Source organism: Periplaneta americana, chromosome 14 (genome assembly GCF_040183065.1).
Source record: "Periplaneta americana isolate PAMFEO1 chromosome 14, P.americana_PAMFEO1_priV1, whole genome shotgun sequence".
NCBI lineage: Eukaryota > Metazoa > Arthropoda > Insecta > Blattodea > Blattidae > Periplaneta > Periplaneta americana.
The window spans coordinates 93780211-93802152 of record NC_091130.1 but is presented as its reverse complement, the minus strand read 5'-3'; the positions used below and the strand labels follow the sequence as shown (position 1 = coordinate 93802152).

General features: G+C 35.7%; 1 protein-coding gene and 1 non-coding gene across 6 annotated transcripts in view; both read right to left on the bottom strand.

Moving 5' to 3' along the window:
• The window catches only part of Ttd14 (TRPL translocation defect 14), a 315039-nt gene that overhangs the window by 175917 nt on the left and 117180 nt on the right, over positions 1–21942 (bottom strand). For 3 of the 5 annotated variants that reach the window (XR_011335927.1, XM_069845769.1, XM_069845766.1), the window contains one exon: positions 2226–2300. The exons of the other annotated variants lie outside the window; for them this stretch is intronic. Coding sequence is in view for 2 of the 3 variants with exons in the window: in XM_069845766.1 (XP_069701867.1) it covers positions 2226–2300 (75 nt within the window). In the remaining variant the exon portion in view is untranslated. The remainder of the gene's footprint in view (positions 1–2225; positions 2301–21942) is intronic. 5 annotated transcript variants of the gene reach the window in all.
• On the bottom strand, positions 5211–5282 carry TRNAY-AUA (transfer RNA tyrosine (anticodon AUA)). The gene has a single exon. It is a non-coding gene; the product is annotated as a tRNA-Tyr (tRNA).

The following is a 21942-nucleotide window of genomic DNA, read 5'->3' as shown; positions in this document are numbered from 1 at the left end:
GATTGATTGATAAACAAACTTTCACCACAGCCTATTTTTAGGGTTGCAGGTGATAGATTTAATGAGGGGAAAATATAATTTAAGACTTTTATTTCGGTTTCAACAGAATCATAAACAAACAAACCTTCACCACAGCCTATTTTTAATATTCAGATGATAGATTAAATGAGGGGAAAGTATAATTTAAGGCTTTTTTATTTCGGTTTCAACAGAATCATACACAAACCTTCACCACGGCCTATTTTTAGTGTTGCAAGTGATAAATTAAATGAGGGGAAGGTATAATTTAAGGCTTTTTTATTTTGTTTTCAACAGAATCACAAACAAACAAACCTTCACCACAGCTTATTTTTAGTGTTGCAGTTTTTAAGGCTTTTTTTATTTCGGTTTCAACAAAATCATAAACAAACAAACCTTTACTGCAGCCTATTTTTAGTATTGCAGATGATAGATTAAATGAGGGGAAGGTATAATTTAAGGCTTTTTTATTTCGTTTTCAACAGAATCATAAACAAACAAACCTTCATCATAGCTTATTTTTAATGATGCAGGTGATAGATTAAATGAGGGGAATGTATAATTTAAGGCTTTTTTATTTCGTTTTCAACAAAATCATAAACAAACAAACAAACCTTTACCGCAGCCTATTTTTAGTGTTGCAGGTGATAGACTAAATGAGGGGAAGGTATAATTTAAGGCTTTTTTATTTCGGTTTCAACAGAATCATAAACAAAGAAACCTTTACTGCAGCCTATTTTTAGTATTGCAGATGATAGATTATATGAGAGGAAGGTGGAGAGCATTGGTGGAATGATAGAGGAAAATGAGAGTACATTTTTGGCGAACTTTTGTGCCTCTAGGAAGCACTGTGCATTGGAATAAATGTTTCAGTAATCAAAGAGATTAGTTCTTTAATGAAGTTTTTTCTATACCAAATCTTTCCTTGTTCAAATAATTTGCACAAGGATATATTTAAAACACTCTCTGAAGAGAAGTAATGTATGAATTCTATTACTAATTGGCTTGTTATTTTCTCTGTAACGATATCATTCATGAAAGAAATGCTAAATTCATCTAAGTGTGTGAATTATTCAGGAATCAGATCTGAACTTAAAATTAACATGAAGAGTTAATGAACACAAAGGTCTCATTTCGCCTTGTTTCCAAGTTGTATAAATGTTTGTGGACTAGCAACTCCTCGTCTTGCTTCCAAGTTGCATCAATGTTTGTGGACCAGCAACTATCTTAACAGGAAAGACTCAAAACGTTATACTATTATTCTTGTACCAATCCAACTGATAATTCATTCTTCCAAATAAACAGTTCTGGTTCCAATGTAATTGATCACCAAATAACATCCATTTTCAAAATAAAACATGTTCAACAATGAGTTTATATAGTTCCAGAAACAAATGGCTCAACTCTTGAAGCCCCTTACAGAGCACGATTCACACCACAACGATTTTACAACAATCAACATAAAATTAATTTTAATAATCGCCAAAGCAATCTCGTGTGTACCACTGCTTTGGAGCACTGAGCATGCGCAATGTGTTTAATCTGGAATTTAGAAAATTCAGGTGGGCCTTTTTTTAATGCAACTGTACCCACTGAAAGGTTTTCCTGTTTAGGAAATGGTTAGGGAATTTTTCTACAGATACCCAGTTTTTCCTAATTGCTATAATATATTTCACAAGTCAGTTGATAGAGCACATGTACTCCACGTCTGAATTTGGACAAACCTTATCAAGAGAACTAACAAAAACTAATTGAAGCACATTATGAGATTTTTCAAATGAATAACATGTCAGATATCAAACAATGTTTGTCCAAACAATATAAAGAGCTCAAATAATTATGCGAACTCTCTAAGATAGAAAAAATAGTTGGAACACAAGAACAAATAAGCAAAGCAAAATCAGATCAACGGTTATTGACAGGCATTTCTCTTATTACCTTCGGAGTAAAGTACTCTAATTTTGTTTGCTCTAGATGAGTGGGTATAAGTTCATGTCGCATTTTGTTAAGTATTCACACTTCATCCTTCCATAGGTTTGTAGTGCACAAATTGTTCTTTCGCTTCAAATTTACATAAACAATACACTGAGAGGTTAGTCAGATATGTTAGCAATGTTATATCTCTACTAGTACTATAGAGAGTTAGTTCTTCAGCAAGATCTTATGGCACAGGATTGGCAGGACATGGATTGCAGGCTAGGACTCACCCTCACTACTGTCTCCATGTCCGGTGCACTTGGCCACACATAGAAAGCAGGTGTGCGGGTGGACGAGAGCCATTTCTAGAACAATTAACAAAAAGAACACCACCAGGTATCCTGGTGTAAAATGCCTGCAATCTTTCCTTTCAAAATTGAAAACTCTCTTTCTTGTTTTGCTTAGCAAAAATTAACAGCTATGATTTTCATCTTCAACATTGCAACCAATGATACCCAATCCTTAGAAATGGACACGTTGACATTTAGAATTACAGTCAAATATTATTCCCTTTTAAAGAACACTATCTGCACCATTTACTATAGAACAATTCCTGTGTTATCATGCAGAATTTTCCATCACAATTACTGCTAATCTTTTATTTAAACTGTGTATTTAAATTTTGAAATATTAATTTAAGCTACACAATTTAATTTTTTAGTATTGCAGGAAAATACACATATTTTCTCAGAAGGCAATTCATGCTTATCTAATATGTAATTTTTTACAAAACAAATTCAAAAGACAAAAATAACTCTAATCTGATGATGCAGAGAATGTGTTGCTACACTGCTATTTTTCATAAAGCCTATTATAAGTCTTCAGTTTTAGTCTCTCCCTTCTTGAAAAATTGGCCCAAAAAATACATGCATTTTCAAAATATTATAAAATGTAATTACTTAATACAAAGTATCTGGGACGTTTTATAACACAACAACCAACAAATGTCATTTGCTACAAAAGATAGAGGAACTCGCCAAGTTTTTATGGTGATCAATAAATCTCCAATCTCCACATGTGCCATGTTCTGTGTTCACGTAAATTTGACTCATCTACTTACTGTAATCAGTAGGGCTATGAAAAGGGAGCAGTTAAAGCTAGTGATGGTACCGAGTCTAGCTGTGGCAGGTGGAATGGGGTGAATTTCCCCTACAACTTGACATAAGCAGCGGTACAGACTGTATGCTGCTTACGTCAAGTTGTTGGGGAAATTCACCCCATTCCACCCCCCACAGCTATACTCGGTACGATCACTAGCTTTAACTGCTCCCTTTTCATAGCCCTATTAATCAGTTATTATTCTTGTAGGTATGTGTAATATTATTCTGTTTTTTTTTTGACAACCCAGGATGCGGTGGGTGGAATGGGGTGAATTTCCCCTACAACTTGATGTAAGCAGCGGTACAGACTGTATGCTGCTTACGTCAAGTTGTAGGGAAAATTCACCCCATTCCACCCACCACAGCTATACTCGGTACCATCACTGGCTTTAACTGCTCCCGTAATATTATTGTTTTTTTTTTGACAACCCAGGATGCAGTGGGTGAAATGGGGTGAATTTCCCCTACAACTTGATGTAAGCAGCAGTACAGACTCTATGCTGCTTACGTCAAGTTGTAGGGAAAATTCACCCCATTCCACCCACCACAGCTATACTCGGTACCATCACTAGCTTTAACTGCTCCCGTAATATTATTGTTTTTTTTTTTTTGACAACCCAGGATGCAGTGGGTGAAATGGGGTGAATTTCCCCTACAACTTGATGTAAGCAGCGGTACAGACTGTATGCTGCTTACGTCAAGTTGTAGGGAAAATTCACCCCATTCCACCCACCACAGCTATACTTGGTACCATCACTAGCTTTAACTGCTCCCTTTTCATAGCCCTAGTAATCAGTTATTATTCTTGTACGTGTAATATTATTCTGTTTTTTTTTTTATAACCCAGGATGCCTGGTCAGACGAATTTTTGGAAATAAATTATGTAACTTAACAAATGAACATACCAACGCAAAAATTTCAGCAACAATGAATGGAATAACAGTGTTACTAACTTAAAACTTAACAATAATTGAATATCTAGTGGAAATCAGGAGCAATGGAATTACGATATTTGCCACCATAAAAACTTGCTGCTGAGTGCCTCTGTCTCTTGCAGCAGAGTTTGGATAAATTGATTAGTTACTGAATTATAAAACTTTCTTACTGGTAATGTTCATCCAAAAAATAGTGTATAGCGGTGACTCTGAGTAAGTATGATGTCTCATCAAATGAAAACTGTGTCCGTTTCAGCCAGATGTAGTCAGTTCGAATCAGTTTCTGGCAGATTTTTAAAGCACTTTTGTTTTCAAAAAAGTAACTGGTAGCAAATGGAGTGAAAGATGCATGTGAAATTGCATTTGGACAGAAAGTTTATTGTGAACGAAAAATCCATTCAAACTGAATTAATGAGAGAAGATTAAGTAATGTATGCTCATGGTTGGAATGCCTGCAGAAGCCCATAATGATCACAAAAAAGGGACAGAAAAGATAACGTTAGTTATTACTTTGTATGATTAACACACATGCAAATAGCAGAGTACTCCTGGAGACCTTGCAGCCAATTCAGTGGGAAATTTTACAGCAACCATAGTACAATTCAGGCTTTTCACATTGCGAATTTAATGTATTCCAACACTTCAAGAAAATTTTATTCATCATCTTTGCACATATTAGACCTGGCGATTTCCTGTCAGCTAGTTGGGAATTTAGCAGCTCTCGAGATAGAACATACTTTGTTCACATTAATGTGTACTACCATGCAACTGTATGAACGTAATCAATGTGAAATGTTACTAGTTATATTTTTAATTCTTGAAGCATACATAAACCATAATTTTTTTACATTCATCAGTTCTTAAAGCCCCATTTCTTAATTCATAATTCTTTTTCTATCTGTTTATGATCCAAACTTCGTTATCATACAAAAGCACTGGTTTGTCAAAGTTGTTGGAAGAGTGAATTTTTGTGTGTTTCTGGATCAAATGGTGCTTAAATAATTAATAATTCCCTGTGCTTTGTCATAATTTCGAAGTTTTACATGGAACATAATGACTGTATCCAGAATGGCCAGCTATCAATCGTGAAGATGACCAACTACTAAGGAGGTGGAAGAGGACGTATCCCAACAGCGACTTAGCTAGAAGATGAAGGATGGGTGGAGCAGAGAAAAATTCCCTCCGACACCGGGATTTGAACCCGGGTCTTCAGCTCTATATGCTGACGCTCTATCCACTGAGCCACACCAGATTCCCATTCCGATGCCGGATTGAATCCTCTCAGTTTAAGCTCCACCACCTCATAGGTTCCCTCTAGTTGTCAACCCTCATGCACTGCGTCAAAGATGTGACAGTGGCACAATGTCCAACACATTAATGTGCAGAGGTGCACTCATTGCAAGTAACTGAGTGGCCGGGATCCGACGGAATGAGTGCCGTCTTAAATCACTAGGTGATTATTTTAGCATATCATGTATTATTACGATGTACCGAAGTACATATGATATTTCCATGCAGAAATTCTGCGTCATCATATGATGAAGGATGGGTGGAGTGGAGAAAAATTCTCTCCAGCACTGGAATTTGAACCTGGGTCTTCAGCTCTACGTGCTGACGCTCTATCCACGAGCCACACAGGATTCCCATTCCGATGCCGGATTGAATCCTCTCAGTTCAAGCTCCACCACCTCTTAGGTTCCCTCTAGTGGCCAAGCCTCATGCACTGCGTCACAGATGTGACAGTGGCACAATGTCCAACACATTGCATGGAAATATCATATGTACCCACCCATACTTCGGTACATCGTAATAATATTAGCTAGAAGAGATAACTAGACTGGGATGGACGTGGTTCTATAACCATAGTAAAGGTAACAGTCTAAGGATGAGAACCAAATAAATATCCTCAAGTTTGGAGGCAGAGAGGTGGCAGCTCCCCACCAAACTTACCCTGCGTGGAACTCGTAATGCAACTAGGGTAAATTTATGTTAATGATAATCTTCAAGAGAATCAGAAAGATCACTTAAATACGACGAAAGCAAAATACAATGTTTAACAAACTGGTATAGCAGCCAAAATTAATATAGAAGCTTCGAACATAAGAGAATTAGCCCATAAAGAAGGACAATTGGTATAATTGGGCACTTGTCGAGTGCGGACATGATTGTGGTGCTGCTCCATCAGTCTTGTCCCGCTGCAAGCAATATGGCGTCTTCCAATCAATTCTGAAGAAGATGCAAGTCTAAAATGTCGTCAGGTTTTAAATATAGTAACTGTGAAAGTTTATTTCACAATAGTTGTGCAAAGGTATTCCCTAATATGAAAATTATTGACGAAAATTTAGTGCAGTGCTGCAAGAAGAAAGAAGGTGAACCTGTGTTACATGTCGACAATGACGAAGCATTTAATGAAACTTTATATTCTATCAGTGATAGTGATAATAAAATTAACATTCGTATTTTCAACTACATGTTAAAACAGAAGGATGAAATCATACGAGAACTACAAGAAAGAATAATAAAATTGCTAGGTCAACATGTGGATCTTATTACGAAACATACTGGATTGGAAACCAATTATGTCAAAACAAGATGGAAGCAACAATGAACGAAGATGGAAATAGTCAAGTGCAGTGACAACGGTATAATTGTCGGAAATAAATCTCTAAATGCAGTCGATTATTCTGTTACTAAACAAAAAAGGATTACTACAATTCAAGAAAGTTCTGTTAGTGCTCCCCAACCTTCTACACTTAAAGAAAAATGGACGACAGTTGTAAGTAAAAGTCGTAAACGAATGACAGTTATTGGGAAAAACTCTGACTCAAATCCAAGTAATAGCAAATTACAAGGTGTTCCTAAAATGGTTTCATTGTATGTCTATAGATTGCCACCCTCAACAAAATGTGAAGATGTGTTAAATTTTCTAAAGCCTAACTTTCCAGAAGTAAAATGTGAATCATTATCATCTAGAAATCCTGATATATATTCCTCATTCAAAGTAGATATCTACAATGACAATTTGGAACTAGCCATGGATTCAAACATATGGTCTAGTAATGTTTGTGGACGTCGGTTTTTTCGCCTGCGACAAAAAATTCTAGTGAATAAGTAACAGGGATCAACTCTGACAGCACAAGTACAAATTCCACGAATAGTATTTGGGTACTACATTGGAATATTCAGAGTATGCTGAACAAACTGGACTATATTATATCACTAGTTAATGAATTAGATGTAGATATATTGTGTCTTGTCGAACATTGGCTTAGCAAAGAAGAATTATCCTTAATTAAAATCCTATGGTGTTATACTGCTAATTATTATTGTAGGAGCCACGATCAGCATGGAAGTGCTGTAATTTATGTTAAAAATGAAATCTCAGCACGTTATGTTAATAACGTTATAAATTTAGCAACTACTTATAATTTTGAGATTTGTTGCACTTATATTCAAACTTACAATCTTGTGTTGCTTTATATCGTAGGCCTGATAGAAACAAAGCTAAATTCACTCTTTTTCTACACAAAATGTTTAATATGGTATACAATAATTTTAAACCTGACGCTAATATTGTTTTAGCAGCCGACCTTAATGTTGATTTCTGTGCCAACATACTGTATGTGCAATTGCAGAAATGGAAAAAAAAAAAAAATTAAAAATAGTTTGTCTCTAAGAGAATATATGTTATTCTATAGTGGAATACTTCAGAATAAAGAAGCAGCAGTTGGAGTAGAAATACTCTTTAAATAATAAATGGAAAGAAAATGTCCATAATTATAAATTTGTGTTGGAGAGAATAATTGATCTTAGAATATAAACTGCAAGAGGATATTTGATAACTACTCGTGTATACGCCCCAGAAGAAGGAAAGAGAGAAGAAAACATCAAATTGTATGAGCAATTGAAACTACATTTATGAACTATTAACCCTCCATCGGTCATGTCATGGTCTTTTTGACCGAGTAAAAATGTTTTCACATGCTGTTTTTCACTAAAGTTGAATATTCTTCCGCCATTCCATGGCTTTGTTGTGGAGGGTTGGCAGCTCTGTTTGCGATTAGTCCCCGTCAGTTAGTCATGAGCAGTGCATTGTTGTGGACAATTTTTGTTGACCACATGCGACTGATCACCATGAAACTTGTTTCAGTGAGTTTCACGAATGTCACACAACTTTTATAAGTAAGTTTCACGATGGGTTCCTGTGAAGAAGAGCGAATACTGAGACTTCTAGGCAGTCTTGAGAAAAAAGAAAGGGAAAGACGTAAAGCATTGCGCCGAGAACAAGAACACGTGAGCAGGAATTTATTCGACTGTGCAGAAGAAAATCATATAATAAGTGATAAGATGAAGTTGACCATGTTGAGGTAAATAACAACCACAACAGTGACAATGAAGAGTTTGGTAAGTCCACTGACGAAGACGATGCTCCTTCAGCTGCTGGTTTTTAAGTAAGGATAGTGCAACACAATGGTTTATTTACAATAACAGTCCAATAAAAGGCAAAGTTGTTCTTCAGTTCTCAACCTTCCCGAAAGTGATGCAATCGATACAAGCTCAGGAGAACAAAATAAACCAGAGGTATTGACATTTTATAATTTAACTAAAGGAGGCATATACACAGAAGATAAAATGAAAATACATATTCGGTGTCCAGGATAAGCAACCGCTGGCCTCTGATAATTTTGTTTTCACTACTAAACATAGCAGGTGTAACAGTTTGATAATCTTCAAATCAAGTACGCACAATGAGATGAAGCAGAGAATATTCCTCCTCTGAAGTCTTTGCACTGACTTCGTCAAAGACAGAGCTTCGATCCCAAGCTACCCTCGACATCTTAAAATGAGGATCAAGAGTGTTTTGACAGCTAGAGTGGAGGAGGTGTCAGAAGAAGCCACAGTAATGTTACCATGACGAAAATGAGATGCAGAAGGTGGAGCTCCCAGTCGCTATGGGTTGTGTAACTGGAGGAAAACAGGAAGACTAAGACTCTCAGTGTTTTTTGTCAGACCTATATCTGCTGGGAGCACAATACTAATTCCTGTGTCACCTATGGACTATTCCAGGCTCAAAGCGATCAAGACTAGAAGATTTTGAAAATCTGTACTCTGTCAACCTAAAGTAAAGTAAACCCTGAAAAGACAAAGTATATGATTATGTCTCGTGACTAGAATATTCTACGAAATGGAAATATAAAAATTGGAAATTTATCTTTCGAAGAGGTGGAAAAATTCAAATATCTTGGAGCAACAGTAACAAATATAAATGACACTCGGGAGGAAATTAACGCAGAATAAATATGGGAAATGAGTGTTATTATTCGGTTGAGAAGCGTTTGTCATCTAGTCTGCTGTCAAAAAATCTGAAAGTTAGAATTTATAAAACAGTTATATTACCGGTTGTTCTGTTTGGTTGTGAAACTTGGACTCTCACTTTGAGAGAAGAACAGTGATTAAGGGTGTTTGAGAATAAGGTTTTTAGGAAAATATTTGGGGCTAAAAGGGATGAAGTTACAGGAGAATAGAGAAAGTTACACAACGCAGAACTGCATGCATTGTATTCTTCACCTGACATAATTAGGAACATTAAATCCAGACATTTGAGATGGGCAGGGCATGTAGCATGTATGGACGAATCCAGAAATGCATATAGCGTGTTAGTTGGAAGACCGGAGGGAAAAAAACCTTTGGGGAGGCCGAGACGTTAATGAGAGTATAACATTAAAATGGATTTGAGGGAGGTGGGATATGATGATAGAGACTGGATTAATCTTGCACAGGATAGAGACCGATGGCGGGCTTATGTGAGGGCAGCAATGAACCTGCGGGTTCCTTAAAAGCCATTTGTAATTGTAATGTAATGTCCTCTGTCAACCAATGTAGACTGTGCACTTTTTTTTACTAACTGAAAAATGGTCTGCAATAACACTGGTCAACAGCCATTTCGTGCCAGACATAAAAATAACAAATTCTTACTAATTTCGACTTCCTGAATTCAAAAATAATAAGCAAAATGTTTCATCAGTTCGGGTTTTCGAGATGCACAGTATAATTCATTTTATATGCATTCTATTTAAAAAATCACCGTATATATATATATATATATATATATATATATATATATATATATATATATATATATATGCACAGTATAATTCATTTTATACGCATTCTATTTAAAAAACCATTGTATTTCGTGTGTAACTATTTTGTTTTACTAATGTGACTATCTATTATATGAAAACGATATTAGTATAAGTAGGCCACCATGTTAGAAGCACTTGTAGAAACAGAAATTATTTTACGATGAAAGAGTAATGGAATGGAGAAAAATTCTTTCTGGCGCCGGGATTTGAACCCGGGTTTTCAGCTCTATGTGCTGACGCTTTATCCACTAAGCCACAATATATATATAGGAAATTATTTTATTGCCCTTTTACAAGTCTACTTGGAGGGGGGAACAGGTTTGCAGTATGATTTTGCTTGAGTTTACCTGATTTTACTTGAGATGTGCATTTCTTTCACTGTGAGCTTTAATTACATTACTGTAGTTTATATTTTGAAATAGACCACATTCTCAAAATGACTTCTGGAAGCGGAAATTGTTTTATTGCCCTTTTCGGTTCCATTTGGAGGGGAAGAAACAGATTCTCTATATGAAATCGCTTCAGTTTACCAAGAGATATCTGTGTAAGAAGTGTATTTCTTTAAAGTTTGCTTTAATGATAATATTCAAATTACGATGGTTTGTATGTGCGGATTTGAAGGTTGCAACATTGTTTCTTGGAATCCAATTAAGCTACACAAAATGTTGCTGCTTTCTGCGCGAATGGGACAGTCGTGCTCGAGATAATCATTATAAAATAAAACGACAATCACTAGAGCAAGGGAAGGAAAATATTACACTTTGTACCTCAAAGTAAAGTAATTTTACCCCCTTCACACATTAAGTTAGGGTTAATAAAGAATGTTGTTAAAGGGATGAATCATGAAACTGAAGCATTTAAACATATTCAGAAAAAATTTCCTGCTATTAATGACTCGAAAATAAAAGAGGAAGTTTTCAATGGATCACAAATTAGAGAAATAATGAAGGCCAATCATCGAATCTTTGTTGGAAGGAAAAGAGAAAGCTGCCTGGATTGCATTCAAGGAGGGTGTATTAAATTTTCTGGGTAACCATAGAAGTGAGAACTATGAAGAACTAGTGACTGTTGGCATATGAAACTATGGGTTGTAACATGTCCTTAAAAATTCACTTCCTTCACTTCCATCTTGACTTTTTTTCCCGAGAATTGTGACGATTTCAGTGATGAGCATAAAAATTTCAACTATGGAAAAGAGATACCAAAGACAGTGGAGTACCAATATGCTAGCAGACTATTGTTGAACTTCATCTCGTGATTTACCTGATGTCCAGTATAAGAGAAAATGCAGAAAAAGAAAGCTGTAATCTTCTGAACAGTGAATATTTAACCTTATTGTCATTATATAAAGCAGTATTTTGAATAGATATAAATTCGAAATTTTTTTAAAAATCGTAACCAACAACTGTTTTTATTGTCATATTCGTATTCAGGAAGCTCAAATTATATAGAAAACATGACTCACATGCCCAGGAAAAAGAAAAGTTAAAATTTGTTATGCAGTGCAATTAAGAGTTTTTACAAAATATTTTCATTGTCAATGCAAAGTGTTGCTTTACCTTTTTTTTTTTTTTTTTTTTTTGCCTTTTTTATTTTTAGTAAAGAGTTAAAAATATCACATATAATTATTGCAAAACTCTACTATTATCAAAATATGTTCTTGTATACCCATATGTGCCCATCAGAAAAAGGATATATAAGAACTAATAAAACATTAATATAAAAAAGTTAATAGCAGCAGAGTATCCGGTTGAAATGACCATGTGCGTCCCAGTGTTCTACGGAACCGCATGACTGATGGCGGGTTAATAAATCAGATTAAACTGTCATATGTAGAAACTTTAATGCACGTGATGGAAATCACCCAAGTGAGAAAGTCATAGGAACTAATGCACAGTGATACAAAACTCTAAAAATCCTACCAAACTTCATTTTTTCAACTTTTTTACTGACGATTTTTGCTTATGGCATTTCATTAACATCACACTGGATCATCTAAATTCGATACTGAAAGATTTATAATTTAATAAATATGCCGGTAAAACAGACTGAATTTGAATGTTTGAAAAATTCAATTTTTACACTAATGAAAACTACTTTTTTTCAACATTTAATGCTTGTAGATTTATTTCTAATGCATTTTAAAGTCAAAAATGATCCTTCTGGAACACAAAGAAATAGTAAATAATGTAAATATAAATTTTGTTTAATTATTACATATTCGAAAATAAAATAATGTGACGAAATAAATTCTCCTTGAGCTATAAAAAATTTGAAACTGAAAGTAGCAATGAGCTTCTATTTCAAATAAATCTTATAGTGTGTAGAATGTAATAAAATGAGAAACTTTTTCAGTCATGAGTGTAGGTGATGTTTTTGTGACAGCCTGCACTAGCGCATGGGCCAGCCAGGGAGGCAGGCACCACTCTTCCTCAAACAGCTCCCCCACATTGGCACTACCGCACAGTATATATTTATTAGTTTGTATTCGTTACTGAAATAGTGCAGGTATGTTGCAGTTTCGAGTGTGCATATTGTTATTAGGGCAATCTCTTTTATTTCAAAATTTTGCATGTTCACAATGGAATGTTGAAGATCTCACAGAGAACTGTACAAAATTCTTCGACAAAAATCTTGTGAGGGTCAGTGCTGTAGTTGGGCCGGTATGGGCCAGTACGTTGTACCATCCAAAACAAAAACTCGCTGTTACTGTACCGGAAAATATATAGACTCGAAAACATATTAATTATGTTTAAATAGTCTTTAATATACTTTGAAATGGAGGATATTAGTTATTTGAAGAACATTTTGATTTTGATAACCTATCTGGCATAAAAGTAGCAGCTAGCATCTCGTATCCTTTGCTTAAACACTTCCATTCGTTGTTTTATCGAAAACCATGTTTGGCACTTCAGGAGTAATTGTGATTTATTAATTTCAACTTCTATACAGTAGTAGTATTTCTATAAATAATTAGTAGTAGTATTTCTATAAATAATTAACACTAACTTTATGGCATGGTGCCTCGAGAAATCTGCTACACTGATTCGCTAATTTCAAAATTTACGTAGATGCCTTCATACAACACTAATTTTATGATGTGGTGCCTCAAGAATCTGCTGCACTGATTCGCTAATTTTAAAACTCGCTCAAGTGTAATGCTAGCAGTTTGCTAGAGGAGAGAAGTATTGTTACTTTTTGAGCATTCATGAATCTTGAGTCCAGTTTCATATTATTATAGATTCTATTCCAATTTCAATTGAAGAATGTGAATGAGCATTACTGTAATGAACGATATATGCACTAAGAAAATGAATACTCTTCCAGTAAATGATTTTTCTAGGTTTTTGTTCCTAAAAAGTGTTGTTGGGTCATCAGTGTCAGTGTTTAATTTCTTGCCTTATATGCAATTGTGGCTGTGATGAAAAAGTAACCTTGGAAAAGAAGATCAGTACGAGTTCAAATAGTCTAGTCTGATCAAGGAGATTTCAATAGTATCCCCTAAAATTTGTTTCAAACTACAGCACTGGTGAGGGTACAAGTGAACAGCAAACATATTTAATTAGTTATGTATTAAAGTATTTAAGGATCACTTTTCAGATGAATATAAAAAGAAAATAAGAAATCTTGAGGTTCAGGAGAGATTAAACAAGTAAGCTGTAAATTGACTTTTGATGAAAGTAGTGATAGAGGTACGAATAAATTACGAAAAACAGAAGCAATGCCTCAAGAAAGAAATGTGACAGAGTTAGCTTTTGCTACAAAAATAAGACTTAGAAAAGAAGGGAAGAAGATAGTTTTTAAAATAATAAGTGAAATTGCCTTAGCAACCTCTACGAGAGCTGAAAAAATCAATCGGTCATTGACTGAATCTAAATCACTTGAAGAAATGCAGCCTTATTCAGATGAAGAAGCTGTATCATTGATTGCTGAGGCTAGTTTAAGTGAAAACAACATAAGTTAATCCGGAAAGAAACTAAAGGAAAAAATACTGATTTGTATCCCTCTTATCATCGGGTACTAGAAGCTAAAGAACATTGTTACCCACCAAAAGCGTCAATTATTTTCTATGAAACATCTGTAGAAGTAAAACTGTAGCAATTGTTGGACCATACAGCAACACATCTAGTAAAATACGGGATACTGCAAGAGACTAGATACAATGAATCCTGATTGTTTTATGTTAGTGTCAAAGTGGGGATTCGATGGCAGTAGGCCTAGTGGGCAATCATCATATAAACAAAGTTAAATAACCCGACTTACAGTGACAATCATGTCTTTATAATACAGTGTGTCTGACTTGAACATATAATAAAACAGAAATGTATTACTCGAAAACTAATTAAGATATTTCCATATGGGTTTTCCTACATAAACAGCAACTCAAAATGTTTGATGCGCATGGGTTTAAATGACATCATAATGTTTGTGCATACCTCAATTACGCCAGGAAATCAGACCTGACAAGCCATGCCAGAGAGAATCCTCAGTATTCATTTTACAAGAAATTGGAAGAAATGATGCATTCTTTGATGGACTCCGCTTTTCAGATGAGGTAATGTTCCATGTTTCCAGGAAAGTGCATAAGCACAATTGCAGTATTTGGGGCATGGAAAAACCCCATGTGGCACGTCCATACCAACACGATTCTCCCAAAGTGAATGTGTGCTGTGCACAGTCAGTCTGTCATGGCGGATAGCTGCTAGACACGTGTTATTACACTCCGACTTAGGTGATTATTAGCAGCGGTTTTAGAGTGCATTACTATTTGAAAGTGTTTAAAAGTGTCGTGGTATATAATTTTGTGTTATTTCGCATTCGATTTCTACGACAAAATGGGTGGAAATAGCAATAATAAGAAGTCATCTCCCAGCGAGTTCTCCGAAGAAGCTGTCCGACGCGTCATGGTGGAAGCGTTGAAAGATCCCGGCATGCTGCAGGTACTGACGCAGGCCATCAGGACCGCCATTGTGGAGGACTTGAAACAAACTATTGCTGAAAACAGTGCTGTGATAGAAAGCCTGAAAACAGCTCTAGAGGAGAAGGACAGGCACATTAGGCAGCTCCAGATGAAGGTGGACGATCTGGAGCAATATCAGAGACGACAGTGTTTACGGATTTTCGGTGTGAGTGAAAGTGAGTCTGAGAACACGGACACTATCGCCATTGACGTGGCTTCTAAAATAGGAGTAAAATTAACTGAAAGTGATATCGACAGAAGTCACCGAGTGGGGCGAAGAAACAGTGATAGGCCTCGGCCTATCATTGTCAAATTCGTCAGCTATAGAAAGAGGGCTGAGGTATTCAGAAACAAAAAACTGTTAAAGGGTAGTCTTGTTACCGTCCGTGAAGACCTAACTAAAGCCAGGCATAATCTGTTAAAAGAATGCATAACTAAATACAGCTTGAAAAACGTGTGGACACAAGACGGAGACATTATTGTCAAAGTAGGCGAGCACAAACACAGAATTAAATGCCCAGAAGACATGATCTGAACGAGTCGGCTGCGTAAAACTAGTAAGGCAACTAATTTTAATATACTGCAATATTCAATCTATATTAAATTTTACTCTATCAGTAACTTTACCTAATAATTAATTCTTTTTCATTCTTATTTTTATCATTTAGTACTGTAAGTCACTTTAACTTTTACTATATAATAACGTTATTTATTAATTAATTATTTTTCTTCTTCACATTCTTTATCATTTAGTACTGTAATTTTAAGTTATTATTGCTAGAAAATAATTTAAAAACTTGAATTGCATATAAGTTGGTACAATTGAGAACAAAAAGCAGCATGTTCACCCGACAGTCCCTGAGGTCAGTGTACAGAGACCGGTCCCCTCTATTAACACGAACAATAGCAATCCTACCTGCCCACTGCCCTGTACCGCAGACATAATCAAGGCTGCGCTTTCTTTCTCTCCTTTGTCACTTAATGTTGTTCACGTGAATGCTCAAAGTCTGTTGTGTCATTTTGACGAATTTTCTTCTATCTTCTCACCTTTAGACATTCACGTTATTCTTATCTCCGAATCTTGGTTACATCCTAATCTTCCTTCCACTCTCGTAAACCTTCCTGGCTATACGCTTTGCCGTAATGACAGAGAGGGCAAGAGAGGCGGAGGGGTGGCTGGTTATATTAGATCCGATTTGCGACCTAAAATTATTCATCATTCTCCAAGCCAGTACTCTGCCAAACCCGAGTTCATGTTCATTGAAATTTGCACCTTATTTACAAAATGTCTAGTGTGTGTCGTATATAAACCCCCACATATATATGACGTAGATGATTTCGAAACCACCTTACTAAACGTAACGCCGCAATATGAGAACGTTATAATCATGGGTGACTTCAATTCAAACTTACTTGACTTACATTCTAGTACGACTAAAAGACTTAAATCATTCTTTCAGTGCCTTGATATGGTAATCCTACCCCTAGCTCCCACACATCACACGGAAGGTACAGACACATTACTGGACTTGATAATTACTAACAATGCCGACAAAGTACTGACGCATGGACAGTTGCCTGCACCAGGACTATCAGGGCATGATATCATTTATCTATCGTTTAATCTGCAGTGTCCTAAATCGACTCCTAGAGTAATTACTTACAGGGATATCAAAAGAATAGATGATATTGCACTGAAAGAAGACGCTGCGCAACTTCCATGGCACATGATCTGGACATTACGAACTGTAGACGAGAAAGTAGACTTATTCAATACGTTAATACTTCAACTTTATGACAAACACGCACCATTAAAGACCAAACGTACCAGAAAGACCCCAGCCCCTTGGATGACGACTGAAATACGTAGCCTGATGTCCGAACGCGACTTAGCTTATAGAAAATACACCCGCAACAAAAACGACGAATATTTTAACTCCTATAAACACCTAAGAAATAGAACGACTCAACTAATAAGAAACGCTAAACTGAAATACTCCTACAAACTTATAGAACCCAACACAACCCCTTCCGAATTATGGAAAAATCTGAAGGTTATTGGACTTGGAAGGGCTAGTGAACAAGCAGACATTCCCATCCCACTTGACCGATTGAACGAACACTTTGTAAAGGACCCGACCTTAAACGACACAACGAAACAAGACACAGTTTTGCCTGACTCAGCTCCCCCAACTCGAGACAAATTCTATTTTACCGACGTCACTCCCATTGACGTAATGAAAGCCATCCGACGCATCAAGACAAAAGCCCAAGGGCCAGACAACATTAGCATATTACTCATACAGAAAATACAAGACATAGCAATACCTACAATTGCACACATATTCAATAGTTCCTTAATCACTTCAACTTTCCCTAAAATATGGAAGCAAGCTTTCGTTCTTCCTCTTCCAAAAGTCAAAGTTCCCACCGACCCGAACGACTATAGACCAATCAGTATCCTGCCAGCCATATCAAAAGCACTGGAAAGAATCGTACACAGACAAATTACTAACTACATGAACGAACACAAACTATTCGACAAGTATCAGTCAGGTTTCAGAGCTGGACACAACACAAGCACTGCTCTACTTAAAGTGACCGAAGACATTCGTGAAGCAATCGACTCTAATAAAGTAACAATACTAACACTTCTTGACCTTAGCAAAGCTTTCAACTCTGTAAATTTCGACCTGCTCACCCATAAATTGAGAAATCTGCATTTGTCAGAGACTGCTGTGAGTTGGTTCGAATCCTACTTACGGGAAAGACAACAATGTGTTGTATCCGGGAATCGAAGCTCTTCCTGGCTTAACATAACATCAGGTATACCACAGGGTTCGGTACTCGGACCATTGTTGTTCACAATATATGTCAGTGATATTACATCTCATGTAAGGCATTGTAACTATCACTTGTATGCTGACGACCTTCAATGCTACATCTCTTCCCGCTTAGATCGAATAAATGACGCTATAGATAAATTGAACGAAGACATTGACTCGATTGTGACATGGACAAAGAAATTCCATCTTAATATCAATCCTGGAAAGACACAAGCAATCATATTAGGACACAAACGGCAAACCGACGCTGTAAAGCACCTCGACATTTCCCCCGTTAAAGTAAGTACAGTGCATATCCCTTTCAGTTCTTCGGTAAAAAATCTTGGCATTCACATGGATAATAATCTCAACTGGGACATGCAAATCACAGAAACCTGCAGAAAAGTATATTCTATTATTCATGTGCTAAAAAGGATAAATGTTCATCTTCCCTCTTGCTTAAAAAAGTCCCTTGTGCAGACCCTTGTATTTCCCTATTTTGACTATGCTGACATTTTACTGACTGACCTTTCCAGCGACAACAAAATGAAACTTCAACGTGCTCATAATTTGTGTGTACGTTTTGTAAGCAATGTTCGTAAATATGATCATATTACCCCATCCCTGGAAGCAATAGGTTGGCTTAAACTAGATAAGAAAAGAAATTTACATTCACTTCTCTTTCTCTTCGAAATCTTGAACACTTCTATTCCTTCGTACCTGTCGTCTCGCTTCACTTACCTTTCTTCCCACCACAATCTGAACACACGCTCTCGCCATGAAACAATACTAACAATACCATCCCATCGCACCTCTTCATACTCATCCTCTTTCACAATAGCCCTGCCAAGACTCTGGAACTCGCTACCTGCTAGCATCAGGGACTGTCGAAATAAAATTCAATTCAAATGCAAACTTACTAGGCACTTGGTCAGTAATTGAGACTCGTTCAGACATGGTTTCTTGTAAATAGTTCTTTTAATCTACCACAAAATATCTCAATATCCGGTAATTTCATCACTATAGAATTTTGTTATTGTAGGTTTAATTTGTAATTTAGTAAATACAAAAATATTCTTTGTTCTTAACTTCTATGATAAAATGTCTAGCTTTCATTAATCAGGTATTCTTGTCGTACTTTAATTTTTATTGTAATTGTAATTGTAAATTTAATATTAATTGTAATCTTATTGTTCATGTTATAGTTGTAATCCCCTGGTAGAGGGGCAGAGAAGGCCTGACGGCCTTATCTCTACCAGGTTAAATAAATAAATCTAATCTAATCTAATCTAATCTAATCTAATCTAATCTAATGAAAGACAGAGTCTAGGACCATTCTTCTTTGCGGAAAAAACGATCAACACATGGGTCAAGATTGAGTATAGGTTGGACATCTGTCATGCCACTAATGGTGCTCATATTGAGGTGCTGTGAAAAAATATATATATATATATATATATATATATATATATATATTTTTTAAGAAAAGAACATTTTGAGTTCCTGTTTATGTATGAAAACCCATTTGGAAATATCTTAATCAATTTTCGAGTAATAAATTTCTGTTTTATTATACGTTCAAGCTGAACACACTGTATGTATAGTGCCAGTTCAGTTATTTTACCAAGTTGATGAGCCATTCCTAAGGTATTATGGTAAAATCCCTGTTCCTTGTCACCTCGATACTACATACCCACCAGATTCCACTTCACTTGCTTCTGTTGTCATTGGTGTTGATGAAAATAAAACACTTTGGTGTAATTCTGATCACTAATTATTGTGGATACAGCATAAATGAATCAACCTTCTATGAGTATGTCTTAACTACTGCAAAATTTTTTCTAGAAAAATATATACTACCATCTGCACATTAAGATTCTTCTTCATGAGGCCTCTGTCAATTCTGATACACTTCTGATTGAAAAAATGTCAGAAGAAGCTCAAAAGGCCAGAAATAAAGATATTAAATTCTTCTGTGAACACTATTCAAGAAAAACCTCAAGGGTTGTTACAAACGAAGACTTTTTTAAGACTGATGTTGACTTCTGATCCAATTATCACACCTCTTCAAAAACTGCCACGAAAACCTGAAAAATCTCTTCCACCTGATGTAGTTCACCTTCTTAAACAGCCGCCATTTGAGATTATCCTACATTTTTCTCCTAGAACTGATATTAACGCTACTTCTGATGGGGATGACAAAGAAGAAAACAGCGACATGGAATGAGTTTTAAGGCATGCTAATGTATTTAATAAAATCTTCAGTTATTAAAATATTTATTTTAATAGAGGTAAACTATTATATATCATTCGGTATCTCGTGAAACCTACCTGCATTTCAGGGGAAGAAGAAAATGGACTGAGAAGCTTCCCTCCCTTGCAGTGCTTCTACTTGTAGCGTACTTGTAGGAAGCGACCTCACTTACCCCCACCATAAGTTTCTTACTATATGCAATGACGCACACAAGCATTTTGTTTCACGAAATAACAAATGACCTACACTAAACTTTAAATTTCCAGCTAAATATATGCGTAATTGATATGGAAGTAAGGGTTACTGATAGCTATATATGATGCAAAAAACAAGTACTGTCGGCTTAATAAGCTCTAATTGCATTGAAATAGTTACAGTATTGTTTGCATGAATTAATAAAAAATATTTTCTTTAGGAATCTTACACGTTTTTATGCTCTTTCAGATCATTGTGTAATGGTGAGAATGTATTAAACCAGTGGTCATCAGCACTCGCTGAAATGAATAAAGAGTAAGCAGAGCTGTCCCGTGTGCCTTGTTGTGCAGCAGGAAGAGGTAGAGAGCATGCCCGCTGCACCATAGTGCAGTGTGTTCTCCGCAGGTAAGAGACGCTAGCCTCAGGGTGCTCTGTGCTGATGACCGCTGTATTAAACGAAAATGGAAACACTTTAAGAAATTTTGTAAATTTTAGTGAACTGAAAACACAAATACATTCTTCCAACACAAGAAGATTAATAAATATTCATGGGCAGCAAGAGGCATTAAATCTATTACAGACCATTTCCTCGCAAATGTACAAGTAGCCCCTCTAATAACACTAGTCTGTGATAAAATTACTGCCTCCTAAGTTTGAATGTTTTAGGGTATTTTTAGCATGCTAAAATCAAATTCAAAGCCAGAAAGTTCATATGACGTGCCTTTTTTTTTTTTTTTTTTTTTTTTTTTTTTTTTTTTTTTTTTTATAATATATTACGACAATTTTATAGTGCAATTATTTTAACATTAATACTTTAACATATGTAGTTTTAGTATGTTAGGATATGAAAACCAAATGTATTCAAAGTATTTTTAATGTGTTTATAGTAAAAACCGAGGAACCGGATGTTTCTTAGCTGATAGGCGGAGCAACCACATAAGGAAGTTAGAACGAAATAATGTGCAGCCTTGTCATTATCTTTATTTGTGGGAGATAGAAATGTCAGCCACTACTTGGTGAGAGACTTATCTTATCTTCGTAAGCACTTACTCATCCCATCTAGTTCCTCTCACATTTCATTAGTCTGTTTTTCATCTGCAAACGAAATGAAATAATGCAAATCTAGCTTTCAGGTAAAGCTCCATGTGAAACAGACTTATTATTCGAAACGAAATCAGTTTGAAGCTTTATTGTGGAGTAGAATTTTGAAAGATTTCAGTTCAGTAAGAAAGTATTTACCATGTCGCATCGAGGATGTACCGGTATATGAGTGATTCCATGAATACGTTAACTCGAGTGGTAAAAATTTAAACTATAGTGGGATTGTTTATTTATTAAATGTGTTCTTAAATGTCTCAAATTTCTTATTTAATAAGAAAATTTGGAAAAGTATGTCGTAATTGTACATACCATAAAAACTTGCGGAATTAAATACTGTATTGAAATCTTAGTGCACCCGGCACTTTATTTCACTGGGTAAATATTTCATTTCATACAATTAATTTTTCCCATGTCACACTTTGGTACTTAAT